Source organism: Calonectris borealis, chromosome 2, assembly GCF_964195595.1.
Source record: "Calonectris borealis chromosome 2, bCalBor7.hap1.2, whole genome shotgun sequence".
Taxonomy (NCBI): domain Eukaryota; kingdom Metazoa; phylum Chordata; class Aves; order Procellariiformes; family Procellariidae; genus Calonectris; species Calonectris borealis.
Genome location: NC_134313.1, coordinates 717,568 through 745,255, shown reverse-complemented (window position 1 = coordinate 745,255; position 27,688 = coordinate 717,568). Strand labels below are relative to the sequence as shown.

General features: G+C 66.8%; 2 protein-coding genes across 3 annotated transcripts in view; one reads left to right on the top strand and one right to left on the bottom strand.

Annotated features, from left to right (window-relative positions):
* Positions 1–25,780, top strand: part of BOP1 (BOP1 ribosomal biogenesis factor) — a 71,876-nt gene extending 46,096 nt beyond the window's left edge. For both annotated transcript variants that reach the window (XM_075140979.1, XM_075140980.1), the window contains 13 exons: positions 19,033–19,187; positions 19,447–19,564; positions 19,670–19,771; positions 20,121–20,333; positions 20,931–21,092; positions 21,492–21,572; positions 22,031–22,100; positions 23,259–23,391; positions 23,854–24,034; positions 24,153–24,441; positions 24,603–24,687; positions 25,149–25,256; positions 25,476–25,780. In XM_075140979.1, coding sequence (XP_074997080.1) covers positions 19,033–19,187; positions 19,447–19,564; positions 19,670–19,771; positions 20,121–20,333; positions 20,931–21,092; positions 21,492–21,572; positions 22,031–22,100; positions 23,259–23,391; positions 23,854–24,034; positions 24,153–24,441; positions 24,603–24,687; positions 25,149–25,256; positions 25,476–25,629 — 1,851 coding nt within the window. In that variant the 3' untranslated portion in view covers positions 25,630–25,780. The remainder of the gene's footprint in view (positions 1–19,032; positions 19,188–19,446; positions 19,565–19,669; positions 19,772–20,120; positions 20,334–20,930; positions 21,093–21,491; positions 21,573–22,030; positions 22,101–23,258; positions 23,392–23,853; positions 24,035–24,152; positions 24,442–24,602; positions 24,688–25,148; positions 25,257–25,475) is intronic.
* SCX (scleraxis bHLH transcription factor) lies at positions 212–10,437 on the bottom strand. Its single transcript, XM_075141005.1, has 2 exons — positions 9,856–10,437; positions 212–314 (listed from the first exon to the last, which is right to left on the bottom strand). Exons 1-2 carry the CDS (start codon positions 10,372–10,374, stop codon positions 276–278), a joined length of 558 nt encoding a protein of 185 aa, XP_074997106.1. The 5' UTR covers positions 10,375–10,437; the 3' UTR covers positions 212–275.
* Positions 25,781–27,688: the final 1,908 nt, after the last annotated feature.

The following is a 27,688-nucleotide window of genomic DNA, read 5'->3' as shown; positions in this document are numbered from 1 at the left end:
CCTCTGAGCCGCCACGCGCGGTCCTGCAAAGTCCTGCCGCTCCCGCGTCCGTGTTCGCCTCCCGTCTGCAGTCACCCCTCCGAGCCGGGAGGACGCCCGGCCTCTCCCGAGGCGTGTGTCCGGGTCAGGGCAAGGTCCTCCGGGTGACGCCGTGCAGCTCTCCCCAGCAGCAGGGTGAAGGCAGGAGTGTCCGTGGCTGTGGTTTTGTGTGTGTGGCTTTTCCATCCTTCCTCCTTCTGCTCCTCCTTGCTGTCCTTCCTGAAAACGATGATCATCTAGCTCCGAATCGCCGTCTTCCTGTCTCGGTCTTTACTCTGCAGAGAAGAAGGAGAAGGCGAAGTTAAAAAAACACACCTGGGGCTGGGAGTTTTGCCAGCGCGCTGGCTCCAGCCCGGGAGCCTCTCGCTCCTCCCCGCGCCGGTGCTTGGCAGGAGAGTCCTGCGGCAGCTCCGCTCCGACAGCTCTCGGGAGCTGTGGGGCAGCTTTCCCGAGGTGTCATCGTCATCCCTCCGTGTCTCTCTGGGGCTCCGGAGGGGTCAGCAGGAGCGGGAGCTGCATCTGCCCCAAAGCCCTGCTCCTGCAGGTGCCTTCCCCTGCCCTGCCCTGGCCCTGCCCTTGCTGCCTCCCCTCTGCCCTCCTCGGGACGCCCGGCACGTCCGCCCCGTGCGCCGTGCCCCCACCACGGTCACTCGTCCAGCCGCCGGCCTCCCGAGCCGCCCCCCGGACTGAGGTAGCGGTAGGACAGAAACCCTCTACGCTGACCAAACTGTCGATACCAGCGCCCGGTTCGGGGCTCTCTGGTCCCTCTTCTGCAGCCTGAGTTCCTGCCGGCAGGCCCTTCGCGCGCCCTGCTGAGGCCTTGAGGACACTGATCCGCCCCGTCCGACCGGTCGCCATCCGCGGCCTGCAGGAAACCGTCCTGTGCCATCGCAGGGTCCTCCCGGCCAGCCCCTTGGTGACAGCCACGCTGCGAGTCAGGCTGTGCTCCCCGGGCGCCAGAAAAGCTCACCAGCACCACCACCACCAGCACCACCACTGCCACCACCACCAGCACCATCACTGCCACCACTACCACCATCCCTGCCACCGCTGCCACCACCACCAGCACCATCACTGCCACCACTACCACCATCCCTGCCACCGCTGCCACCGCCACCAGCACCATCACTGCCACCACTGCCACCATCACTGCCACCACTGCCACCACCACTGCCACCACTGCCACCACCACTGCCACCACTACCACCATCACTGCCACCGCTGCCACCACCACTGCCACCACTACCACCACCACTGCCACCACTACCACCATCACTGCCACCACTGCCACCACCACCAGCACCATCACTGCCACCACTACCACCATCACTGCCACCACTGCCACCACCACCAGCACCATCACTGCCACCACTACCACCATCACTGCCACCGCTGCCACCACCACTGCCACCACCAGCACCATCACTGCCACCACTACCACCATCACTGCCACCACTGCCACCACCACCAGCACCATCACTGCCACCACTACCACCATCACTGCCACCACTACCACCATCACTGCCACCACCACCAGCACCATCACTGCCACCACTACCACCATCACTGCCACCACTACCACCATCACTGCCACCACCACCAGCACCATCACTGCCACCACTACCACCATCACTGCCACCACTACCACCATCACTGCCACCACCACCAGCACCATCACTGCCACCACTGCCACCACCACCAGCACCATCACTGCCACCACTACCACCATCACTGCCACCACTGCCACCACCACCAGCACCATCACTGCCACCACTACCACCATCACTGCCACCGCTGCCACCACCACCAGCGCCACCGCTGCCACCACCACCAGCACCACCACCATTACCACCAGCACCACCGCTGCCCCAGCCAGGTGTGCGCAGGCAGAGCTGGTGCTTTTCATTTCCAGTTTGATGGGATTTGTGGCCGTCTGGGGTTTGATCCCAGGTCCCAGGGACCAGGTGTTAGGTGACGTTTCCACCTCTCCTCTGCTGGCCTGTGGCTTGCCAGCGTGGCCCGGCCGAGGCCACGTCCCCGGGCTGGTCCGCAGGACTTGCTGTGGTGCAGCCTCCCCCACGGCTGCACGTGCGGCCCCTGCTCTGACTCTTCCTTTGTTACCGGGGGTGGGGAGGGGAGGGGAAGGGGAGTTCAGCTCAGAAATGGTAAAATTAAATTTCCCAGATGTTCAGGCCCCAGGAGTTCTTGTGCTGTCTGGAGAGGAAATGGGGATTCGGAAAATCCCGCCTCATATTTTTTCCCCTATCACCTTGCCTTTCCGCTGCCATTAAGTGCAGCAGGAACAGTAAATTACAGGGCTGCGGAGCCGTCCCATCTTGTAGATACCGTGGGGGGAGCGGGGGGACGGCGCTGGGGCGAGGCACTGAGCTCCTGGGCTCTGCCCGTGGCTCTGGGCAGCCTGCCGCCCGCTCATGGCTCCACGCTTGCAGAAGGCTTTTGGGGGTGTGCACGGAGCCCTCTGCTCCCCAGCACCGTCCCTACAGCCCAGCGCTCCCCGCTGACGTGCCGCCCCGTGCCCAAATTATGGGTCTTTTCGCACAAAACCTGCAGGCGGGTCCAGACTCCGGTCCCCGCTGGCTAATGCCAAGCCCTGGCTGTCCCGTGGGCTTGGTGCCAGGGTGACCCTGCTCTGGGTCGCGGCGGGAGGGCCGTTGTGATGAGGACACTGAGCTCCGCAGCTCTCCTTGCTGTGCCTGGGGCGAGGGCGGGGGGGCTCGGCCATGGGGCCGGGGAGGCTGAGCCCTGGCGCTGCCCCGGGGTAGCTTCACCCGCGCCTGCGCTGGAGCCCGGAGCGGCTGCTCTGAGTGCGGGACGGCTCCGGGTGCCGTGCAGCTCCGGTCGCCTCCGCAGACCCGTCAGGGCAGGGCACTGCCAGCCACGGCAGAGCGAGGGCGGCTTTCCCCGTGCTCTGCGCAGAACACCCGGTGCGGGGCTCGGCTCAGCCCTTCCTGCGCTTGCCAGCGGCTGCATCCAGCGTGGCACTCTGCGCTGCAGGAGGGGTGGCTGCCAGCAGTTTTGCTACAACAGCAATAAAACCCAGGGGTGCAGGCAAGCAGCGGGTGACAGGATCAGCTGGTTCTGCCCAAACCCGTCATCCCGCTCCTCCTCTCCCCCTCCTCCCAGCCACTCTTACCCCTTACGAGGGCTGCGAGTTCCTCCCTTAGTGCTGAATCACAAGCCCGCTCGGTCGAGGCTGCCCTTAAAAACCTTTGCCAGCATTTTGCCTCCCGAGGGACAGAGCATTAACAGCCAGCGGCGACCCGCTCTCGGAGCCGCTCGGCAGGTCCGAGCCAGGCGCCCGCGGCCGCACGAGGTCCGTTCAATGAAACCCCCTGTGACCTGCCGCCTCCCTCGCCCGCTGTGCCTACGGCGGGGGCTGTCGGTGGCGGTTCAGCCGGATCCGGCATGCCAGCGCTGCCTTCCCAGAACTCGGCTGCTGCCCGCCTTCTCCGGTCCTGCTCGGCGCGGTGACACCGCTGGCTCTGGCAGGGCTCCTCACGAGCCCCAGCCCTTTTGCCAAGCCCCACAGGTCCCTGCAGGCCAGGCTAACCCCCACCCAGGCCCCCGCCCGAGGGTCCTGTCCTAGCTGCACAGAAACACCTCCGGTCCTCTCATGGCTCTGCTGCAGCCCTGTGCCCTGCTGCATTTATCTCTGCTGAGAACTCCTCTCTTCCCCTGGGACCGGAGCTGGTTTGGGAGATGCTCTGGAAGAGTTTGCTGCAGCGCTGCTGCCACACTTGCCCCATGTGCCCCCGGCCGGGGCAGGCACCGTGCAGGAGCGGGGGGTCTGCACAGCCATCGCCCTCCTCCCTCCCCTCTGGCGGGGAGCGCTGTGGCCCCTGTCCGCCCCGTGCCTGTTCCTCTCCAGAAGCGTACGTCGGCTGGGGGACGGCGAGGCTGGACCAGCCTGCGGCACCTGGGTCTTCCCTCCCTGCCTGCCTGCTCTGCCCTCAGGGGTAGCAGCGCGACCCGGAGCTGCTCCGGCCCCTTGCACAAAGCTGGCGGTCACCGATCCCCTGCCTGCACCCCTCCGGCTCCTCTGCGCGGGACGGGGCAGCGTGCACGCACCGCGCGTATCCCTCCGTACCCTCCCCTCCGCTCTCTGAGCAGCGCCTGCCCCGCGGGGCGGGCAGGGGGGCCGGGGGGCCGCAGGGGTTGTTTCACAGCCTTGCCGTGCCCCAGGCTCGGCTGCTCCTTTCTCACACGTCACCCGGCTGGTGGTGCCGGGGGATTAACGCCACGTCTGTGCCGTGACCCCGGCCTGCCCTCTGCGGGGGTCCCGGCTGCCTCCAAAGGGCTGGCGGGGGCGGGCGCGCTGCCCCGAGATCAGGAGAGGGCCCCCAGCGAGGGGCTGCAGCCCCCGCGGGGCGATCCGGCTCCCCCAGGGCTGTGTGGTCTGTGCGGGTCCGGGCTCCCAGAAGAGCCTGTCCTCACCCATCCTGCCCTCGCATTGAGGGGCGGCTTCAGCACCGCTCTGCCTGCGCCCCGAGGTGGAGGCAGGGAGCCCCCTGCCCACAGGGAGGGCAGGGATGGGACAGAGCCGCGAGCTGTGTCCCGTGTCCCGCCAGCTTCTCCCGAGGCCCCTGCTGCGAGCTGTGCCCGCGGGGGCAATGGCGGGAGGCAGACGGCTCTGCTTTGCCGGCTGGTGTTGGATGCTCTGCTGCCGCTGCGGCTTGGGAAGGGACGGGGTGCCCGTCGGCACTGTTCCTGCCCCACGGGTGACGGGACAGGTCAGCCCTCCGGTGAGCGGGGCGCTGGCAGCCTTTGCTCCCGCCGCACGGCCTGGAACGGGCTGGGGGTTTCAGCCGTGGTCGCTTTTGCGACACGTTTTGGCTCCCCGGTGGTCTCGGTGCCCCCTCCCCAGTTTGCTTTCCATGCAAATGCGTGCTCCCGCTCCAGAAGACAGGGTGGCCGATGCTGGACACTCGTCCCTCGTCACTTTAACTGCCGTGCAATCCCAGCACTGACTGCTCGGGGTGACCCCCCCTCTGCCCCCACGTCTCATGTCCCCAGGCCCGCTCGCCCCGTGGTCCTTCACAGCTCTACGCACCGCAGGCAGTGGGGACGAGCGCGTTGTGAGGGCTGTCGGCACACAGAGGACGCTGTGCGGGTCCTCAGTTTCACCAAGAGGTCTTGCTTGGATTTGGGCTTTTTGGGATTTAATCAAGCGGGTCTGCAAGCTGCCCCGAGCCGTGGCTGTTCCCAGCAGCTCTCCCAGCCGATACGGTCACTGGAAGAGGAACGTCCTATTTTTTCCCCACCAGCGCTTGTGTGTCCTGGCGGGGACGGTGACGCAGGCAACAGCCGCAAAGGAAAACCTGGAGAAGCACAAGTCCCATCAAGGGCTGGCAGGGATGGGGTGTCCGGGGCACCATGGCCCTGGGCCCCCCTCTCCCAGCGCTCGCTTACGGGAATGGCACGAGCCTGCTCCCTGGCAATGCCGGGGACCGTCCCGTCCGTCACTGCCACCCGCCCACACGTTGTCCTGCAGCGCCTGTGGCAAGTGTGATGCTCCCTCCTGCCTGGGGCACAGCCCAGGGCCTTGTCCCCAGGCAGGTTTTCAACCTCTTGGTTAGATCGGGGGGAGCTGGCACAGCCGGAGCGGCCGCCAGCCTAGGCAGCCCCTGCAGCAGAGCTCAGCCTTTCTCCGGCGGGCGGCAGACACCTACAATGAGTCATTTCAAAGAAGGAGCTTTCCAGGGAGATGGTGTTGGTTTCAGCCCGATATGGGAAAGTCCCCGGGATAAGGCGGCGTCGGGACGCCTGGGTGCGAGGCGAGGCTGAGTCATGCAGCGTGAATCTGGGCAAGCCCCTTCGCCTGCCGGGGTGCTGCTCGGCCAGCAAAAGCGGGACAAGGCAAAGGCCCGGCTAGGAAGGCTCGCAGAAAGTTTGCTGCCCTACTCGGCTCTCCCTTGGGGTGCCCGCAGCAGCCGGCAACCCCAAACGTCCCACCCGAGCTCTGTCCTGGGACCCCTCTCACTGGAAAGAGCCTCTGCACAGCAGCTCGCGCCTCCCGCCCCGTTCCTCCCCTCCCTGCGGCGGGTCCCGCTCACAGCGACCGCACGTGCGCTCCCGCAACTTCCCTGGTGCTCCTGCCTTCCCGGCCAGGGTGCCTGGGGACGGGGTGGCATCTGGCCTCTGCCCACGCTGTCTCGCGGGGCTTCAGTGCCTCATGTGCCATCTCCTGCCTCTCTAGAGCATGTCAGGCTTTTAACGAGGGGAGCCGTGGCATCGGCTTCTCCCTCGGAGTCACGGGTTGAGCGCAGCCTCCCACGGCTCGGGATGGAGACGGCGTGCCCGGCACGGATGGAGGCTGCGGAAGGGCTGGGAGCTGGGCAGGCTCGGCGCGTCTGGGGCCTTTTGGGAAGGAGGAGGTTTTAGAGAGCAGCAGGCGCCTGCAGGCCGGGGTGTCTCCCACCGCAGGCTGGCCGGCTCTCGGGGGGAGCTGCACGGCACGTCTGGCGCAAAAAGGTCGGGCAGAGTTGGTGACAGAGGGGCAGAGGGTGCAGGGGCTCGCCGGGGGGGCACCGTGAAGGGGATCCCTCACGAGGTTACCCTTTCTTTGGCAAAGCCTAGAAAGCCGGAGACGGACAGAATCACGTACTACAAGGTCGCATTGGTTGAAACAACATCATTACACGTGAGCAAAAAGACATGGTGGAAAAGCAGACCTTTCGGATGGGGGTGGGTGGGCTGTTTTGACCTGAGCACCCAGCAGCGCAAGACAATTTATATTCTCAATATGATCGAGCTGCTCTCCTCTAAGCTCGGCATGGAGCAAAGCTGTGCGTGTGCGTTTGGGAGAGGAGAAGGGGCTCTGCCTCCTTCCCTCGTGGGGTGTGTGGGTGGGAAGGGGGTCTCCGAGGAGCTGCGCGCTGTCGCTGGCTGAGCGCACAAGCCTGCAAGCGCCGAGGCGAAGGGCTGGAGCTGCCACGCACGTTGGCGCTGGGTCAGCTTTGGGCGCTCAGCAAGGCGAGTGGTCTGGCGTGGAGCTGGCTTCTCCTGCACGGGACGATGGCCATCTGGCTCTCCGGAGCCAAGGCAGGGTCCCTTCCACCCAACGTCACACAGGCTGTGAGATCCCAGCTGCGCCGTGTTTGCAACTCCAGAGGAGATTGCTTTCATTTCCTCGCCATTTGTCAAAATACCTTCCCGATAAAAGATGGTTTATTTTATTCCTTTAGCACACAATAAAACCTACGGAGTTGTTATCTGGCTGTAAAATCTCAAGCACAGCCCAAGTGCGCTGCTTAGGCACGGTCTGTTTGGTCCCCTTCTCGCAGCATGAGCCCAACCTAGCTTCTTTCTCAACCAAACCAAAGTATCTTGTCCGCTTTGACAGCCGCTGGGGATCTAATCTTGGGGAGGTTTATCCAGAAGAGCTGCAGGAAGGGAGGTGGCCCATCTTGGCCCAGGAGTCCCGCACGGCTTAGCCTTTCCACGCGCCTTGGCACAGACGTGCCTGTCCTGGGGTTTGCCCCCGCACGGGAGTCTGTGCTGGGAACTGATGCACAAGTGGCAATGGGAATTTATCGGAATCGATGCAAAAGTGGCAATGGGAATTTATCGGAATTTATGTAAAAATGGTGATGGGAGTTTACTGGAATTGATGTAAAAGTGGCAATGGGAATTTATCGGAATTGATGCAAAAGCGGCAATACCAGCAAAAGACAGAGAACTTGATCTTTGAAGCTGCTACAGGAGGCTTCCGAACAGGCTGGTAACTGGAAGACGGGGGAGTTTTCCAGTTCAGCCCTGTAGGAGCTTCCCCACCTGCAGTTCCTGTTTTTAAACTGGGATAGCACTGGCTTGAGCAGTTTGCTGGAGCACGAGGGGACTTTACAGCCTGTGGTCTGCATCCCTCGCCCACTGGGGAGAGTTTGACACTGGTGCTCATGAAAGCTGTGGACAGGGGAAGCGCTTGGTCTCCACTGCCCAAGCGGAAAGCGCCCCGTGTATTCGTCTTTGAAGACCTAAGATTTAGCGGTGTAAATCCCAGAGATGCAAAGACTCCTGACCCTCCCTCCTGCCCGCTGCTCCCAGCTCTGTCGCCTTCTCTAGTGAATTGGAAAGGACGTGCAAGGGGGATTAACACGGGCTGGGGTTTTCCTGCTCTGAAATGCTCAAGCTGTCAGAGTTTGCTCGTGACTGGTTTTACCGCCACTGCTTCATGCTTAATGAGCCTTGAATCCTTAACAAAGACTTTTCCCTCTTCAGGGTGTTACTCATTGGGGTTAAACGGGTTCAAACGCTGGAGCGTGCGTGCATGGCCCCGGCTGCCATCCCGACGCCTCTGCCTCGGCTCTTGCACTCTCTTTTACCTCTACCCTGCCCGAGACCATCTGCACCGTGCAGGAGACCAACAGGTTTTTAAAACCCAGCCACCCAGGGCACAGCCTTCTTGAGCAGGGCTTGAAGCTCTTGGCAGCCACCTCCTCCCTGTCCCCCCGCTCCCCCGTGGCTGCGTGTGCGTGGCAAGAGCTGCCCCGTACGTCAGGAGAGCCCCGAGAAAGGCTGCAGCCCTGCACCGCATCGCCGCTCCCTGCGGTGGGTTTGCTTTCCCCACACCACCGGAGAAGGTCTGCTGGGACAGGCAGGGCCGTGCCGGCGAGGCAGCCGCTCTCGGCCTCTCCCAGCCGGTGGCAGTCGCGCAAACGGCCTCCGGAGCCTCGGCAGAGCTGCTGCTGAGGCTGGATTTTCCTAGTCTGGCTGCTGGAGTCGTGTCCTACTCCACCTGCCCCCTCACCCTTCGTGGGCAGGGGTGCCCACCCCACCGGAGCCGTGGGCTTGCATGGCAGGCGTTGGCCAGTGCCGGTGCCAGGCGGGCAGGGAGACAGCCTCTGCCGGAAGGCTGGTCCTGGCGCGAGGTGGTGCTGCCTGCCGGAACGCCGGGAGGAGAGTGCTCCCCTAAAGGCACGGGGTCGAGAGCTGGGAGCAGGGAACACTGGGTGAACCTGGCTGGCCGGGACGTAACGGCTCCTGCTCGGTGGTAGAGACCCGCTGGTGCCTTTGGCAAGCTGGGACAGCTCGTGGGGCAGAGCTGCTGGTCCCCGCGATCCTCCGGGGTGCTTGAGGGGCACCTACGTGCCATAGCGTTGGCCTCGGCTTCCCCCCATCCCTGTCCCGGCACGGCTCCCCAGGACACCAGGCCCTCGGCTGGGTGTGCAGAGCCAGCACAGCCCTCGCCCAGGCAGATGGACCAGCCCGGGGAGCCGGCCCTGCCGCCAGCCGCCGGCATCGGGGGGCTGGGAGCCCCGGCTGCAGCCAGCCCTGCGCCCAGATCGCTCTCGCCTCTCCATTTGCTGCCTGGACTCTGCCGGGGGGGAGATGCAGACTCTTTCCAGACTCTTACTTTCCCTGTGCCTCTGATTTCTAGCTCCTAAAATCTGTTTCTCGCCCTCGGAGGGTTTCTCCTTCTCCTGTCCCTTTGCCTTTCAGCAAACGCATGCGAGATTCGGACGCAGCTGCTGGGGGCTTTGGGCAGCACATCTAGACAAGCTAAAGGGAGGCACCGTATTTTCCACACCCGAGTTTCAGGCTCACCGACGGGGTCTGGCGTGCTCTCTGGCTGGGTCGATGCAGCTCCCACCGGAGCTGCTTCGTCTCTCCCAGCCATCCCACCTCCCCCTCGGCTCGCACCGGCCCGATGGCAGCGGAGCCGTAGCCGGCGCCCCGGCGCTCCCTAACTCCCTCCTCGCGCGGCCGTGGCTGGGGACACCCGGGGGTCCCCTGCCACAGCCGGCGCAGCCCCCTCCAGCCGAAAGCCCCGCGGGGGCGGCGCGAGCGGCCACTTACCAGCTTCCTCTGGTTGCTGAGGCAGAAAGTGCAGATCTGTTTGGGCTGGGAGTTCTCGGTGTCACGCGCGGGGGGGCTGCTGCCGCCGTGGTGGTAGAAGGCAGGGGTGGTGTGGCAGGGCTGCCCATCCCCGCACGCCTCCCCCACCAGCAGCACGTTCCCCAGGTGGGAGATGTAGCTGGAGGCCAGTCTCAAGGTCTCGATCTTGGAGAGCTTTCTGTCGGCCGGCTCGGTGGGGATGAGCGTGCGGAGGGCGGTGAAGGCAGTGTTGACGCTGTTGGTGCGGTCACGCTCCCGCGCGTTGGCCGTGTGACGCTGCCGGGGCTCCCTGTTGATCCGGTTGGGTTTCTTGCCGCTCCTGCGCTTGCTGGCCTTGATGCCGTAGCCGTCGGCGTCCAGGTGGTAGGGCTTCTCGTCGGAGCCGGAGCTCTCGCTGCCGTTCTCCTCGTCCTCGGACAGCATGCTGATCTCGGGGTACAGGTACCGGCTGGGGGCCGAGCGCAGCATGGCAAAGGACATGTTGGGCGGCGAGGGGACACCGGGGAAGCCGCGTGGGGACCGCCGCGCTCTGCCGACCTCCTGCTGCAGGCGGCCTCAGCTCCAGGCTCTCATGCTGCTTCCTCCGCTGGGGTCCGGGGAGCCCCGGCTCGCGTCGCCCTCCCCGGCAGGCTCCGGCTGGGAGGTGGTGCGGCGGGGGGTCCCCCTCCCCAGCTCCCCGCCGGCTCTCTCCGCGCAGAAGGGGTTAAGGGCTGCTCACAGGCAGGGCTGCCTGTTTCCTCTCCCCACACATGTGCATCTTAAGACGCTGAGTGTGGCAGGAGCGGGGAGTTTTATAGCAGCAGCAGTGGTCAGCCAGGCCCCTCCTCCGGCTCCGGCAGGCAGCCCTGCTCCGGCTCTGGAAGTGGGAGCCGAACAGGCTCACGCCTACCTGAGCTCACCCTCCATCCCCGCAGGGGACTTAACCCTTCAGGGCTCGGCCGGGGGTCCTGCCCATGGCCGGGGGTCTGCAGCCAAGCTGGAGAGGACGGGAGCGCTCGCTGCGGTTCACCTGCCAGCTGCGGGCCTCAGCCGCCGCTGCCGGCCCAGCACGCGGCGGGCACATGGAGGCTCGAGCAGCATCCTCGCCCACAACCTGTGCGGGCTTGGGTGGGCACCGCGCTGCCGGGGAGGTGGGCACTGGCAGTGGGGTCCATGGGGGCTCCCAGAGGTCCCCAGAGGACCCTACGTGCTGGGGCGGGAGGGAGGCTCCCCCGGTCCCGTGCCTGCGGGGTTCAGGGGCAGCCTGCGCCGGGGACAGGGCTGGGGACAGGGCTGCGTCACCCCCAGGCCGGGGCTGGGGAGACGGGCTCCTGTTCAGGATTAGTCCCTGCAAAGAGAACCCCTGAGAGTGCTCCCTCCCCTTCCCGCAGCATGACCAAATCCATCCTGCTGCTGCTGCTGCTGCTGCTGCTGCTGCTGCTAATGGGGTAGAGAGGAGGAATTAACCCTTGCGGAGCTGCCCGCCAGCACACCTCCGCTGAAGCTCCTGCCTGGTGCACGCCTGCTGCTTTAATTTGCTTTAACTTCCTCCCCAGATATCAAGAACGGCATTTGTGTCCCTCTCAGTCTGATAGGTGTGTGCGGGTGCGGAGCCCGCTCCTTCCCCGTTACGTGTCCCCGTAACCGCGCCGGCTCTGCTGAGCCCGCAGAAACCAGCACCTGCTGGCAGGGTCGACTTTGCATCCTGCCCCAAACTACCCCCTGCTCCCCTTCCCGCGCCGGCCCATCGTGCCCACGCCCGCAGCTCGAGCAGGCTCCTCTGGGGACAGAGGGCTTGGGGGGGCCAGCAAGGGTCCCCGTGGGTCCCCAGCAGCTGCCGCTTCGGCAGGGCAGTCCTGGCTGGCTGTGCCCAGACCCGGGACCAAAGGAAACCGAGGCCTTTCTGTGCTCTGCAGGTGAGCTTAGGGGCTCGTGCGGAGAGCCCGGCGACCCAGCCCCGGCTTTGCTCTGCAAGGCTCTTGGCTCGGTGGCAGCCCCAGGCAGGCAGGCTCAGAGCAGCCCCAGGGCCGCTTGATTTCATGGCGTAGATCCTGGGCCCGCAGCCACGGAGGTGCTGCAAGGCTGCTCCGGAGCTTGCTGGCCCAGAGGCAGGGGGCCGCAGAGGGGTTCGGCCCTGGTGAAGGCCATCAGCCTCTTCCTCTGGGGCCAGGCACGTGGGAGTCCCCACAGCATCCTGGGCCACAGAGCTGTCCCCGAGGTGTGGAGCCGGGACCCCGCACCCAGGATGGCTCCAGGGAACCTGTGGGCCTCCAAGCACCGGAGCAGGTCGTGCCGGAGCCGGCAGGGAGTTGCCTCAGCTCTGGGCTGCCTTGCCCCAGCCCCGTACCTCGGAAAATGTGAGTTGTGGCAGCGGGAGCTTGCCCCCTTCGGCTGCGCGCTCTGCCTTTGCGCATCGGCGCCTGGAGAAAGCCTGCTCTTGCCCCAGCCCAGGCACATCTCCCACCCGGCAGAGCTCCTGCCGCTTGGCCCTGCTCGGGGGTCCCTCAGGGCAGCGTCGTCCCCTCGCAGGGCGACTGCAAACCCCAGCCTGGGGAGCTGCAGCAGGGTCGGCCAGGCTGAGCCCCATGGACTGCGCTCCCCTTGCCAGCGGGAGGGCACCGGCTGCTTTTGGTGAGGGGGGCACTGGCAAGCCCCAAGAGCGGCAGCTCCAGCCCTGCCTGCACGCAGCCCCGGGGGCAGCCGGGCGAGACCTTGCTGCTCCGCTGGTACAGCCGCGTCACGGCCCTCGAGTGCACTTTGTGGTGTGTTGATAAGCGGCGTTTTAACGTGGCCAGAAATGGGAGCTGCCATTTGCTGTGGAGTCTCGGGTTTCCCCTCCGTTTCGGCGGTGAGCAGTGCATCCCCCCGAGCGCGCTCCCCTGCAGGAGCTCTGCGCGGGGTGTTGTCACTCCGAGCCAGTGTTTTTCACCTTTGCAGTGTGCTACCACAGTTCATCAGCAGTCTCAGCAGCTTCTGAAATCCAAGCCACTGTCATCTCCTTCCACAGCGCTGGGCGCTCACCATGTGTGCTTTGGAAACCCAGGCTCCTGTAGGCATCTGCTTTCGTTTAGCTCCGCTAATGATCTTGCTTTTCTCTAGCACCTTCTATCCAAGTGCAATCCCCGGGCTCTTTCCCTGTGCTGTCCTTCCTGGGGAGACGCACGTCCGTCTCCCTGCGGCCCAGCTCCTCCGGTTCCGGACCGGGATGGAGAGCAGTCCTGCGTGCAGGTGACGCTCAGCCCTGGGTCGGGCCGGAGCACCAGGCCTGGCACGGGCTCGGTCTTAAATAAGCAGAGGCATTTGGCGCTGGAGATCGCAGCGTCCCGACCCCTGGCTCTGCGGCTCTCCTGGCTTCCCGGAGAGCTTCCATGATGTCCCGATTTGGGCATCGTCTTCCCAGGCCTGGCAGGTCAGCAGAGCCTGGTGTGGGCGCCTTCTCCTGGGGAGGCCACAGCTGCGGAGCCATGGCCGAGAAGCCTGAAATTCCCTGCTGCGATCCATCCCCTGCCACGGCTTTATTACCTGGAAGCTTGGCCTGGCTGCCTGCAGTGACGCCACTGCTGCGCTGCAGAGGAGGTGCTGCCTGCAGCGGCTGCCTGCTGCCCGCAGCGGCTGCCTGCCTCGCCCTGCTCCCTGGCCCGAGGTGCTGGGCCGAGGTGCAGTTGGGCTTTCCTGGTCCCTTTTAAATCTGCCTCTCCCCGTCTTTGGGACCTGCCCTCCCCAGCTGACAGCCCTGCAGAGCGTGGGGTGCTTGGGGTGGCTTAGACACCTTGACCCCGGGCTCTGTAGAGCTTCCCGCCCCACAGAGGGTGCCCGATGCCCATGCCGGGACCCCTCGAGGACCCCCCTCCTACGGGAAGTGCCACTGGGGGTGCAGAGCCCTCTCCAGCACTGCTGGAGTCTGGGCTGCGGTCGCCTCGGGGAGCACATGAGACGTCCTCCTGCCGTGGTCCCGGGATCCCCTGCGCCCCGCCAGTGCCCGGGCACGCTGCCGTGGTCTCCAGGGTGGGGGGTGGGAGGGCTGAGCTTGCCCCGTCCCCTTTCTGCTCCACGTGGACCGGATATTTTCAAGAGAAGAATCTTTCCTACGAGGCCCTCCAGCTGCCAGGAATGTGCGTCTAGGAATGCCCAGGGCCCATCCAAGAACAACTTCCAGACGTGAGGCTGAGTGACGGCAGTCCCTCGCTTCGGGGCTCCAGACTCCCCCGCGCTCGCTTGGAGGACGCGGCTCGCCGGAGGCGATGTGTTAACGACACGGGAGGCAGCCGCGCCGCCCGAGTGGGTGGGTGGGAGGCGAGCGGAGGGGAGGGACGGGGTTGTTGCTACTGGGCTGCTTCAGCACCGTTAAGAAACTCCGTCTGGGAGGAATTTGCTCCTTCCACTGCACTGTGGGGCTGGGGGGACGTGGATCCCACCGCTGGGGGTTGGGCTGGGGGAGGCCGTGGATCCCACCGCCGGGGGTTGGGCTGGGGGAGGCCGTGGATCCCACCGCCGGGGGTTGGGCTGGGGGGACGTGGATCCCACCGCTGGGGGTTGGGCTGGGGGGACGTGGATCCCACCGCTGGGGGTTGGGCTGGGGGAGGCCGTGGATCCCACCGCTGGGGGTTGGGCTGGGGGAGGCCGTGGATCCCACAGCTGGGGGTTGGGCTGGGGGAGGCCGTGGATCCCACCGCTGGGGGTTGGGCTGGGGGAGGCCGTGGATCCCACAGCTGGGGGTTGGGCTGGGGGAGGCCGTGGATCCCACCGCTGGGGGTTGGGCTGGGGGAGGCCGTGGATCCCACAGCTGGGGGTTGGGCTGGGGGAGGCCGTGGATCCCACCGCTGGGGGTTGGGCTGGGGGGACGTGGATCCCACCGCTGGGGGTTGGGCTGGGGGAGGCCGTGGATCCCACCGCTGGGGATTGGGCTGGGGGGACGTGGATCCCACCGCTGGGGGTTGGGCTGGGGGGACGTGGATCCCACCACTGGGGATTGGGCTGGGGGGACGTGGATCCCACCGCTGGGGGTTGGGCTGGGGGGACGTGGATCCCACTGCTGGGGATTGGGCTGGGGGAGGCCGTGGATCCCACCGCTGGGGGTTGGGCTGGGGGAGGCCATGGATCCCACCGCTGGGGGTTGGGCTGGGGGAGGCCATGGATCCCACCGCTGGGGGTTGGGCTGGGGGAGGCCGTGGATCCCACCGCTGGGGATTAGCCCCGTGGGGGAGCCGCAGCCGGCGTGTACAGCATTTTGTCGGGGCTGAGACCCTGGTCCTGACCTACCCGATGGCTCTGGGGTTTCCTCCCTGCCCCAGAACAACCAGAGCTAGGGACGCCCGGTCGGGGCCTCTTCGTGTCCTCCCCAGCAGTCACTGGGGTGTCTGTGCCGGGCACGTAAGCAGCGGGGATGGGACGAGTGCACGGGGCATCCTGCCGGCACTGAGCCCATCCCTGCCGGGCCATGCCGGCAGGTGCTGCCTGGCCGCTGCCGCATGGGGCATCTCCCCCTTCGAGGTCCGGGCTGGGGCAGGAGGTCCCGAGCACCCTCGCAGCGTGCAGCCGGGGTGTGCTCCCGCACGGCCAGCACGGGACCCTGGGGCTGGCGTCTGAGGGGAAAATGTTCCAGGCCTGCTGGGATCCTGTCTGTGCTCCTGGCAAGAGCTTCGCCCAGGGATTCCTGCGTCAAGTCCGCAGCTCCTGGCGGAGCTGAGCCGGCCTTCGGGAAGAGACGCCCAGTCTGGGCTTCCAGGCTCCAGGCAAGGCAGCGCTCCCTGCGCAGCAGCCCGGGGTGTTAAAAATACTTGCTTGTCTCTGCGCTGACTGTGTCTCTGCAGCTGAAGGCTGCAGCTAGCCCTGCTCTGCCACGGCTGGAGAGCCGGCCCCGCTCAAGACTTTCGTGAGTGGAGCTGTAACGTGTGTTCATCAGGGTGACGAGAGCATCCCACAGGGTAAAAGGGCAGGGAGGGCAAAGCTGCTGTGATCCCCCGGCCACAGAGTCCAGAGAAACAGTTTGTATCCCCGTACCTGTGTCATCACCTGGGCATCCGTGCTGCCGACCCTCTCGTGCCCTCTCGCTCTCTGCCCAGCCTGTCCCTGCCCAGCCTGTCTGCATCCCCGGAGGTGAAGCAGAGCGGCTCCAGCATCGCTGCCTGCAGGCCGCACGGGCAGGACTGCTGCGTCCCCTCCCCTGCTTCTCCCCAGAGGCTCGGTGCCGCGTGTGGCTGCTGAACTCCTGCTCTGCCGGGGCCTTGCGTCCCCGGCCTCGTCGCTGCCGGTAGGGACCCCTGCAACCGAGCGAGCGGTGCAGCGGTGTGAGCACATGAGCACGCTGCTCCAGGAGCAAGTACTTCTGCTAGAAACACAGCGGGGTGCGGCTGGACGGACAGCCGTACACCTCTGCCTGGCGAGCGTGCCTCGTGCCGCCCGGGAGCGTCGGTGTCACACTCGGTGCTGCGAACAGGAGCCCGCACCAAGTGGCCGTTGTCACTGACCCCGTCGCCGTTCCCTCGTCCTGTGCAGGTCCAAGGCGCTGCTGTGAGTGGGCAGTCGGATGGAGCCGTCCCTGTGCCTGTGGGGGCTCCTGCCTCTGCCTGGCAGCCCCTCGGGGAGCTGGCGGCTGCTGCCCCGTTGCTCTTTGCAGAAATCCCAGCTCCAGCCCCGGCAGACACGGCTGCAAGCTCCTGCCTGGCCAAGAGCTGGCACCACCGCACAGGTGGTGTGGCTGCCTGCGGCCAGGAGAGCTGTGGGTGTCGGGCACCTCACTGGCGTCTCCTGGGGCCGTGCTGGGGCGTCCCAGGGACGGGTGGGTGCAGAGCAGCCTGGGCCGGGCTCCCGGAGGCCTTCTGGATAACGGCTTTCCCGCTGCCAGCCGCAGGATGAGGCTTCCAGAGCCTCGGCATCCCGCTGTCTGTCTGTCTGCACGGGCTCAGCTGGGCAGCTGCAGAGGGCAGCGACCCCGGGGAGCTCAGCCTGCAGATGCAGGGGCTCTGCCAGGTCAGTCCCAGGTGGTCCAGGAAGCCCCCGGGCTCTCGGCTGTACCCCAGCAGCACGCAGCCTCCAGCCAAGTGCAGCAGCGGCTTCCCGGGACCGGGCCGGCCCTTGCTGATGCCGAGGGGAAAATTCCTGCCCAGATCCCCCAGGGAGGTTGCGCACATCCTGCGCTGACTCTGCTCAGAGAGTGATGGATGGGTCCGGCATGGCCCCGGGGGCTCCTGCCGGCTCTGCCTTCCATGGGCTCCAGGCGCCTTTCCGTGGGAGGCTCCGTGTCGTTTGCAAGTGTTTATGGGGACCAGATGGTGCCGCGGGGCGAGGGTGACCCCTGACTGCGGGGTGTACGGGGCACAGGTCGCCTTCACACCTTCGTCCCTCTGTGGCTGTAATTGGGGACGGGATCTCTGCATTCTGCAACGCGAGGGCAGCTGGGAGAGGCTGGAGGGCTCTCGCTCCCCGCTCCTGCCCGACCCGGCCAGCCCCGAGGGGCAGGATGCGGCCGGGGCGGGCGAGGAGCAGGGGCTGGCGCTGGGGGCCAGGCAGGACCACCTGCCCGACACCCATCGGGTCGCACCCTGCCCTCGTGTAGCTGCAGGGGCTCCGTCCCCAAGGCACGCCGTGGGTTTGCTGTCAATGGTGATGAGTCTGGAGGTCTGCGTTGCCCACAGAAGCGCCCAGTCGCCGCCGGGACTGCCGTGGCCGCGAGCGCTGCTGCCGGGCTGCGGGTTGAGTGAGAGCGATTTTGAATCTCCCCCCTTTCCCTTTGCCGAACGTCCCCTCGCTCCTGTCCAGGGGAGTGCAGAGCGAAACCTCCCCGTCTGCCCCCTCTCCGCCTGTGGGCTTGGCATCAGGCCCCGGTGCCCAGATGAGCTCTCTGGGGCCTCTTTGTCTCTGCCGCTCCTCTCCGAGCCCTCCGAGCCCTGCGCTGGGGCAGCAGGTCCCGCTGGGGAGCCGGAGCTGGTGGGAGTGCGAGCCCCCTCGGGCTGGTTCCTGCCCCCAGCCTCACGAAGGGAAGCAGAGCAGCTCCGATGTTTCCTCTGTCCCCGTCTCCTGCAGCCTCCGTCGGTCCAAGGACCACAGCAGGTCAGGGACAGCTCATCTCCGCAGCGTGTCCCCATGCGAGCTGCTCGTGGGGACTGGGGCAGCCGTCCCCCACACTCCCCACCGGTGTCGGGGACAGGAGATGTGGAGCCCAGCAGCATCTCTGACACGTGCCCGTGGTGGCGGCTGGCCCGCTCCACCAGCGCGCCGTGATGCCAGGGGCTGCTCCTGCCCCGGGGCTGTGGGACCCGTGGCCACGTGCAGACCCCGGTGGCCACGGAGCCAAGGGGAGGGAAGAAGCCACCGGTGCGCTGGGGGCAGCTGCCTGCTGCCGGTACGGGCAGCCAAGAAAGGCAGCGGCCGGCCAGGTGCGCGTGTGCCTGCGCGTGCGTGCGTGTGCGGGGGGAGCAGGCCTGGCAGCTGGCGATCGGAAAATGTGAGGCGCGCTCCTGTCTGCGGGACGGACGCAGGAATGTGCTCAGCCGCGGCGCTGCTGACCGCCCGCAGGCCCCTGCCCGCGCGCCCCAGCAGGCAGCTGAAGCCTGGCTGCAGCCAACGCCGCGCTCCGGCGGTCCCACTCATCGAGCCATGAAAAGGTTTTTAAACCCTTCCTGCTGCGGTAAATGAGCCCAGGCGCTGCTTACCTTGACGCTTGCGTCCTCTGCCTGGAGGAAGGGGCTGCACCCCCCTAACGAAGCGCAGCTCAGTCGTGCAGGGTGCTGGGGTTGGAGGCGTGCTCGCAGGCCAGACCTCCGCACCCCACTGCAGCTTTGGGGTTCAGTCATTGCCCTCCCAGCCTCCCCCGTCCCCGTGCACCCCGCTCCAGCCTCGTGCCGCCCCAGCCGCCTGCAGCGTGTGGGTGCTGGGGCAGCGCAGTGCGGCAGCGGGCATCGGCAGCTCGCAGCCGGGGTTTGCTTGGCTCCTGCTGGGAGGGCTCGGGCCGTCCTGGCTGCGAGGCGCAGGCAGAGCCCCTCCCGGGTGCCGTTACTGCTCTTCAGTGCCTGCAGATGGGGAAGGGGGGGGCAGCGCGGTTCAGCCCTCCCTGGGCAGGGGGGCAGACATCACACGGCTTTCCTGGCACCCAGGGGTGCATCTGCTTGCAACGGCGTCCCCTGCCCTCCCCTCACACCACTTCCCTCCGCTCCCCTCCAGGACATTCGCAACACAGTGGGCAACATCCCCATGGAGTGGTACCAGGACTTCCCGCACATCGGCTACAACCTGGAGGGCAAGAGGATCTACAAGCCCATCCGGAACAAGGACGAGCTGGACATGTTCCTGGAGAAGATGGAGAACCCCGACTACTGGTGAGCACATCGGGGAAGGCCGCGTCGGTGCACGGTGCGACGTGCTCGCCGCGCGGAGTGTGTGCGTCCGCACACGCGCACACCGGGGCTTGAAACACCCCGACTCCCCGGAGCGCAGGGCTGTGGAGGTCTCCCCGTGTGACTCTGGCGTGCGGCTTCGGGAGCCCGGGGCTTCACTTCAAGGTAGCGGGGCTTGTACCACCGTCAGGGACGGAGGCTGCAGTCCAGCCCTAACCCTGCCCCACTTGGTTCCCTGCAGGCGAACGGTCCAGGACAAGATGACGGGTGCAGACATAAAGCTGACAGACGAGCAGGTGGACCTGGTGCATCGGCTCCAGAAAGGGCAGTTTGGGGATGTCCACTTCAACCCCTACGAGGTAGGGTCATGGCACACCCGCTGCGCTTGCTCCGAGCGCTGGGTTGCCCCAGGATGGGCAGGGGCAGCGCGGCCGCCGCTGCCACACGGGTCTGTGTCTCCCCAGCCGGCCGTTGACTTCTTCACCCACGAGGTCATGATCCACCCGGTGACGAATCGCCCAGCGGACAAGCGGAGCTTCATCCCCTCCCTCATCGAGAAGGAGAAGGTGAGCGGTCTGACAGCACCTTGGGTGAGCTGGAAGCACAAAGCCAAGCTCTGCTTGTGACTGGAGCCCCCGTGCAAACAGCAGTGCTGAAGGCTGCTGACTGCGGCTGTTCTCCTCTCCGGCAGTCCCTCCTGTCCCTGCCATGGCCCACCCACCCCCACGACTGTTCCTGCTGCAGCAGTTTGTGTCCCCGTGCCAAGTCCTCCCGTCCTGCGCAGCCCCCCCGGGCTCCCAGGGCTGCAGAGCTGTGCTCGGCGGCTCTCGTTTCCATCCTCACATCCCGCACCTCCTCCTCCCCAAGCCCGCAGAGTCCTGTGGCTCCTGGGGTTGACCTCTCCCTGCCCCACAGGTCTCCAAGTTAGTCCACGCCATCAAGATGGGCTGGATCAAGCCCCGGAAGCCCAAGGACGACACACCTACGTACTACGACCTCTGGGCCCATGAGGATCCCAACTCCATCCTGGGCCGCCACAAGATGCACGTCCCAGCCCCCAAGATGAAGCTGCCTGGGCACGAGGAGTCCTACAACCCCCCACCCGAGTACCTGCTCAGCGAGGAGGAGGTAAGGGGGGGCCGTGAGCGGCCAGGAGCCACAGGGGAAAGCACTGGGCACACGGGGGGCTCAGTAGGTGCCGGGACCCGAGGGAGGCTGTGCTGGGGAGGGCAGCGGGGGAAGTGCTGCACCTTGGAGGGGCACCCTAGAGACCACGTCGTGTCGAGATGAGTCAAGACCTTGCAAGGAAAAGGAAAGCAAAGGTTCCTCAACCCCCTGAATAAAAACAGAAGTGGGGCCACCTCCCAGGGAGCAGGGTGTCCCTGCGACGGCAAGGTACAGCCTCCAAGCTAAACTACTGCAGGGTGTCCTGCTGTGGGGTTCATCCTGGCACGCTGCGCCCAGAGGCCCGTTCAGCCCGCGGGCGAAAACGGGCAGCAAAACCCTGGCAGGCTGAGGAGGGCTCGGCTGGAGGCAGCCGGGGAGCGTTGGGGCAGAGGGGGTAAGCGCGGTGTCTCGCGGAGCAGCACGGTGCTGGCCGGCGAGAAAGCAGCTCGAGGATGGTTCTTGCTGGGCTCGGGGGGATGCGTCGGGGCTGGGGCAGCGGCACCTCGCCATCCGGGGGTCCTGCCAGCCCTGCTCACCCGGGTCCCCTCCGCCCTGCAGAAGCTGGCCTGGGAGCAGCAGGAGCCGGCCGAGCGGAAGCTGAACTTCGTGCCCCAGCAGTACCGGTGCCTGCGGGCAGTGCCTGCCTACTCCCGCTTCATCCACGAGCGCTTCGAGCGCTGCCTGGACCTCTACCTCTGCCCGCGCCAGAGGAAAATGCGGGTGAGGGCTTTTCCTACCCCGGGTGGCCTGGGGACGTTTCAGAGTGGCCTCTGCTCGAGCCTGTGTATGCCCCGATGCCACCCAGCTGGTCAGGGGACCACGATGCTCTGGGGCACAAACTGCTGCTCCTAACGCCCTCTTGCCCCTCACCTACCTGCAACGCCAGTCCCAGCTCGCTGCAGAGCTCCTGAGCTGGGACAGGGCCGTGCCCGTGCTTGCAAAAGCGCTGTCCTGTGACCCGCTCTGGCTCAGAGCCCTGAGCCTGGGCTCTGCAGCCGGAGCCTGCCCTGGGGCTGCGGGGCTGTACAGCCCCTGCACGAGGGCACCAGCGCCGGTGCCGGGGGAGCGCCGGGGGGCCCGGGTGCAGCCTGGGTGTGTCTCACCGCCTGCCTCTCGCAGGTCAACGTGGACCCGGAGGACCTGATCCCCAAGCTGCCGAAACCGCGGGACCTGCAGCCCTTCCCGACCACCCAGGCCCTGGTGAGTGGATGTGCGGAGCCGGGGGGCTGGTGAGCACGCCGGTGGCAGCGGGATGTGCCCAAGCCAGCCCTGGTCAGACGTGGCATGCCCTTGTGCCCGTAATGGCTCTTCTGGGCAGAGCTGCTGCCTGCTTGCCCCGGAGGGAGAGGACCTGCCCTGCAGCCCGTGCTGGGCAGAGCCAGGCGGCAGCGGGGTCCTGCCTGCAGTGGTGAGGCAGGGCTGGGATCGGCGCCGGTGCAGATGGGCAGCGCAGGGGACCTGCCCCAGGAAAAGAGGAGGGGCCCCAGGTCTGGGCACGCAGGGCGGTCGGCGCATGCAGACCTCTGCCTTCCTCTAGACACAAATGACCCCAGGCCTCCTCTCCCTCCGTGAGGAACCCGGGGCAGCGGGGAGAGGTCCCCACAGAGGAGCCGCTGGGCTGTGTGGGGCCCTCACCCGCCTCCCGTCTCCTTCCCCAGGTCTACCGTGGGCACACCAGCCTGGTGCGTTGCCTCAGCATCTCTCCCAGCGGGCAGTGGCTGGTGTCAGGTGAGGATTCGCTTCCCCAGAGCGGGGCATCCCGATACGCCGGGCTCTGCTGGCCTGGCCCCAGCGCTGGAGCTGGTCCCAGTGTCACCCCATGCCAGTGCGGGGCTCGGGGCAGCCAGGCTGCCACCCTGTGCACGTCTGAGAGCTGGCGTTCCCACGAGCCGTCGGGCGCCAGGGAGCCTGCCCGCCCCCTCCACGGGTGCGCAGCTGTGGGGGAAGCCGCGGCAGGAGGCTGGGAGCATCCCTGGGAGTCCTGCGGCTGCCCAAGCAGGCAGCGTGTGTCCCCCAGCCTGCGGGAAGGCGCGTTGCCTCCAGAAGGCTCCGTGGGTTTTTCCAGCCGCTCTCGGGACCCCACCCAGGAGCCTGCGTCCCTCCCGCTCAGCAGTGGAGAAAGTGAGGCTGGAGGAGTAAACGCGGAGCTTTGCGCGGCCGGCCGGAGGCTGGAGATGGAGAGCAGATGGCAGTTTAACAGCCCACAAAGGCACATGTGCTTTTTATAGCGCTGGAGTTTCCAGGCTGCCAGCTCCCGGTGGCCGCGGTGTCGGTTGGTTGCACAACGTGGAATTCCTGGCCCTGGGCTGGGAAAGTGGCTGAGATCAGGCGTTAAAAATAACCCAACCTGCGGGGACACGCGCACGCCGCCGGCTACCTGCTCCCGCCGTGCCTGCCCGGGGAGCTGCCTGCCCGGGGAGCTGCCTGCCTGCGTCTCGCAGCTAGACAGGGCCGCGCCATGCCGTGCCGAGCTGAGCCAGGCTTGCTGCCAGCACGGCAGCTGTGCCGGGAGCCGTGCGCGTCAGGAGGGGGGACCACGGGCAGAGACACGGAGCTGGAGGGAGCGGGGTGGGGGCCTGTTCTCTCGGCAGCAGCCCCTGGTCACGTCTCGCCTTCATGGTGCTGGAGCCGCTGTCCTGCGGAGAAGCTGCTGGGGAGTCGCGGGCGCGGGGGCATTGCTGCGTCCTCTTGCTGCTCCCCGTGTTCCTCCCCAAAGGCTGCGAGCAGGACCAGTGCTGCGGGGCACGGGGCTGCTCTCCCCTCTGGCCTGGGGATGTGCCCTGGAGCCCCGTGCTGCTGAGCCGAGCCATGGCAGCCCCTGGCGCAGCGTCCCTGGGGGGAGCCGTGCCTGGCCCTGGCCCTGGCCCACCCCGTCCTGTCCCGCAGGCTCCGATGACTGCACAGTGCGGTTCTGGGAGGTGTGCACGGCTCGCTGCATGAAGACCCTGCCCGTGGGTGGCGTGGTGAAGAGCGTAGCCTGGAACCCCAACCCCACCGTCTGCCTGGTGGCCATCTGCGTGTGAGTGTCCCAGCGTGGCCTTCGCGATCCTCCAGCCAGGAGCTCCCTGCGCTGGAGCGGTTGCTGGACGTCCTCTCCCAAAGCCTGTCCAGCCTCCCAGGACCACCTGTAAACCTGTGGCATCCCCAGCAGCGAGGATGGCCCTGCTGCATTGTGCAAAGCCACCTTTGCTCGCTGTGACCCTGCCTCCCGCTTCGTTTGGTGGCCGTCATTCTGCTGTGGAGGAACCAGTCAGTCCCCAGCATCCTCCCTGGGGCATTCAGGCTATGAAAGAGCTGCCCTGTATTCTCCCTCTTCTCTCTTTGCTGGCCTACGGAAGGGCCTGACCGCTCACCCAGGCCCACGCGTCCCTCCCCGTGGCCCTGGCCCTGTGCTGGGGCCGTCCCGTGGCAGCACAGGGCTTGCAGAGGGGTCTCCTCTCCTCGGCGGTGCCCTGACCCATGCACTCGTCCCCCACGGCAGGGAGCAGTCGGTGCTGCTGGTGAACCCCTGCCTCGGGGACAAGCTGCTCTACGGGGCCACCGACCAGCTGCTCGAGTCCTACGTGGAGCCGGAGGAGGAGCGGGTCCAGCCCGTGCAGTGGGTGATGGCCACCGTGGAGGAGCACAGCAAAGGCGTCCGGGTGCTCGTCCAGCACAGCAAGGTAGGGACGGGGGGCCCCCGCGGGAGCCAGGCTGGCCGGGGGCTGCTCCCTGGGGAGGCGTGGGGCCGTCCCGCTGATGGCTCTGACCCGTGGCTGTCCCCCTCCCCGCTCTCCGCAGGCCGTGAAGCAAGTGACCTGGCACGGCAAGGGCGACTACTTCGCCAGCGTCGTCTCCGACAACAGCAACATGCAAGTGCTGATTCACCAGACCAGCAAGCGCTGGAGCCAGAACCCCTTCCGCAAGAGCAAGGGGCTGGTGCAGTGCGTGCTCTTCCACCCCATCCGGCCCTACTTCTTCGTGGCCACCCAGCGCTACGTCCGCGTCTACAACCTCCTCAAGCAGGAGCTCACCAAGAAGCTGATGACGAACTGCAAATGGGTGTCCAGCATGGCCATCCACCCTGGAGGTACGTGGCCTGTGTGCCCTGAGGAGCTGCCAGGTCTCGTAAGCCGGTACAGAGTGTCCTGCTCAGGCAGGCTGCCTGGGGTGCAGGCAGGGCTCTGGGTGCTGGCAGGACACTGGGGGGGTTCGCTGGCAACCCCAGTAATACCCCGTTCCCTCTCACAGGCGACAACATCATCTGCGGCAGCTACGACAGCAAGCTGGCCTGGTTCGACCTGGACCTCTCCACCAGACCCTACCAGCTGCTGCGGTGAGCCCCGGCGCCACGGCCGGCCTCTGCCTGCTCCCCATTAACCTGCCCGCAGCCCCCCCAAACCCCATGGGGCCTCTTCCCGGGGCTGTTCCCTGTCCTGGGACCTGGCAGCAGGATGGAGCCCATCGGGGCTGTGCCAGGAGCAGCCATCCCTGCCCACAACCTGTTGGTGTCTCACGGCTCTCGTGTGCCGGGGTGGGGGATGGTGACCACAGCTCTCCTGGGGCCCAGGGCAGGTCAAGGCGTCTACAGCAGTAGGTGCTGGGCTGGTTTGAGTTGCCCACAGCTGGTCCCAGTCTGTCCCAGTTGCCCTCTCACCTCCCATACATACGGTTATCACAGCAGAGCTTGGGGTCCATAAAGCCTGGCCGAGCGCAGACCCAGGTGCCCCGGCCGAGGGTCGGGACGGGGCAGAGCGTTCACCCCGTGCCCTGACGTCGCACCCGCCGTCTTTGCAGGCACCACAAGAAAGCGCTGCGGAGCGTGGCCTTCCACAAGCACTACCCGCTCTTCGCCTCGGGCTCGGACGACGGGACTGTCATCGTTTGCCACGGCATGGTCTACAAGTACGTGGGGGGGGAGCCACGGGGGTTGGGTGCCGGCTCCCCTCTCCTCCGGCAACTGCGGCACGGCAGAGCCCTGGAGGAGCTGCGGGGCAGGGAGGGTGCGGTGCTGCCTGCGCCTCGGGCAGGGAGGCAGCGCTTGTGGGGTGACTTTGGGGGTACCGCAGGGAGGTCGGAGGGAGGGAGCCAAAGCCCTGCATTGACCTGTCTCCTCCACCACAGCGACCTGCTGCAGAACCCGCTGCTGGTGCCCGTGAAGGTGCTGAAGGGCCACGTGCTGACGTTGGACCTGGGCGTCCTCGACGTGCTCTTCCATCCCACCCAGCCCTGGGTCTTCTCCTCCGGCGCCGACGGCACTGTCCGGCTCTACACGTAGCTGCTGCCCAGGGCCTGCGCACCCCCAACCCAACACCAGCACCCTGCGGGCGAGGGGCAGCACCGGGACCACCGCGCTCTGCCGGGAACGTCGCTCCCGCTCCTGCACACAGACTCCTGGGGCCTTTCTCATTAAACTCTTTTGGATACAATCCTGCGCCCCTTTGTCCTGCATTGCAAGCTCAGCCCAGGCTGGACCGAGGCCGTTGGGGACGCGTGGATGCGCCTGCCAAAACCCGCTTGGTGCTGCTGCCTCGCCCAGCGCGGTGCCCCCTGGCCGGCACGGCTGCCCTTCCCCGGAGCTCTTGCGGTGTTCGCTATCGCTGCCGCGGCCCCGGCCAGGAGAGCTGCTCCCGCACGGTGGTACTGAGCAGGCAGGACCCGTCCTGTCCCAGCCCCGGCTGAGCCCCGTCCCTGTGGGGAAGCCACCCCGCCACGCTGGCTGCGTGCTGGAGAGCGGCAGCCGGGCTGGACGTCGCCATCCCTCCCTCCCCACGTACCCCAGGTGGAGGGAAGGGGGGTGGGACAGAAAGGGAGGGCCAGGTGGTGGAACGGACGGGTGGAAGGGTGGAAGGGCGGGCAGAAGATGGGGTGAAGTTGATCCCAGCCCTCCCCAGGGTCTCCGCTTGCCCCCCCAGTTCCAGCCTACTCACACCCCCCACTGCCATGGGGGGCTGCAGGGGGGCATCACCTGAGACCTGCAGTGGTGCCCCCCGCAGTGGGCACATCCCGCAGTACCTGGCCCAGCCCGGGGCTCCAGGCTGCCCCCGCCATGCGCCAGCCCCGGGGGGATGGTGGCTCCTGGGCTGCAGCAGCCCTGTACCCGGGCTGGGGACATGCAGCAGGGCTGGCACGGGACCTGCACCCGCCAAGAGGATCCCCGACCCCCCTGCCCCACAGTGGGCCCCATGTGCACCTGGTGCAAGGAAACAGCGAGCAGCCAGCCCCAGCCGTGCCCAAAAGGCTTTAGGTCCCCACCCCCAGCACCCCTCTAACCCCAGCATCACCCCCACATGGTCCCTGGGGTCACCCCAGGTCGGGGGCAGAGCCCCGGCTGCCCCCTGCCCGTGGTCCCAGCAGGGGATCCCCACGTGCTACCCTCGGCACCCTGCGGTCCGACAGCCACCGTGAGCTCATCCCGCGCATGAGCTCAGCGCTGGCCACAGGCCAGGGTGGCCACGGGAACCGGCCCTCCCCACTGCGGGCCTGGGGGGATCCAGCCGGGCCTGGGGGGATCCAGCCGGGATCTCTGGTCCACACACCCACGTGGCTGGGGGCTGCCGGGAGCCAGCACGGCCCCCGGCACGCAGCACCCTGCGGGACCCCCACTGCGGGGTCCCACATCGCCTGGGCTCGTCCCAGGGTGGGGCCATGGGCCAGGGCTGGCTCCAAACCCAGGGCAAAGAGCCCACCTAGGGCTTCCACTTCCCAAGTGGAAGGTGGCTGGAGGGGAGGGAGGGTGTTCCCCCGGTTGCCCCCGAGGCTGGCAGGGGGGGTGGGAGGGCCTGGCACAGCCCCAGCCCGGGTGCAGCCCAACTCCCTGCCCACTCATCCCAGGAATCCCCCGCCACGGCAGAGCTGAAGAGCTGGAGAAGTTGTGAGAGCTTTCAGAGCTGTTCTGGCCCCGCGAGCAGGTAGGGCTGAGGGATGGTCCCACAGCAACGGGAAGGCCCCGGCAGCCACCCGGCCCGTGCAGAGGCAGCAGCCGAGGCAGCGCTAGAGCCCACGGGCACCGCTGTCCTGGGCCAGGGCCAGGAGCTCACAGGACACCTCCTGCCACCAAGCCCCGTGTGGCCTCTCCACCCTCCCTGCAGCACTGGGCACAAACCACTCCTGCCTCTCTCACAGCAGCTCTTCTCTGCCCTGGCTTGTTCACTCTGAGCCCTACTGACACCAGGACTACCACCAACACTGCAAGCCCTGCTCGATGCAGGGCACAGGTGTCACTGAGTGCTGAGGAGGAGCACTGCTAGGAGGATGGTGCCAGTTCATGCTATGGGACCACCGCCACCCCACACCTCCCTCGGCTGCTTCTGGTTGCAGACGAAGTGCCCACGGAG

What these genes read in the sequence shown, in the direction of transcription:
- SCX (XM_075141005.1), bottom strand. Translation starts at nt 10,374, where the DNA reads ATGTCCTTTGCCATGCTGCGCTCGGCCCCCAGCCGGTACCTGTACCCC. An exon ending in TCAGCAACCAGAGGAAGCTG is followed by an intron (nt 315 to 9,855) that starts GTAAGTGGCCGC and finishes TCTTCTCTGCAG; the next exon opens with AGTAAAGACCGAGACAGGAA.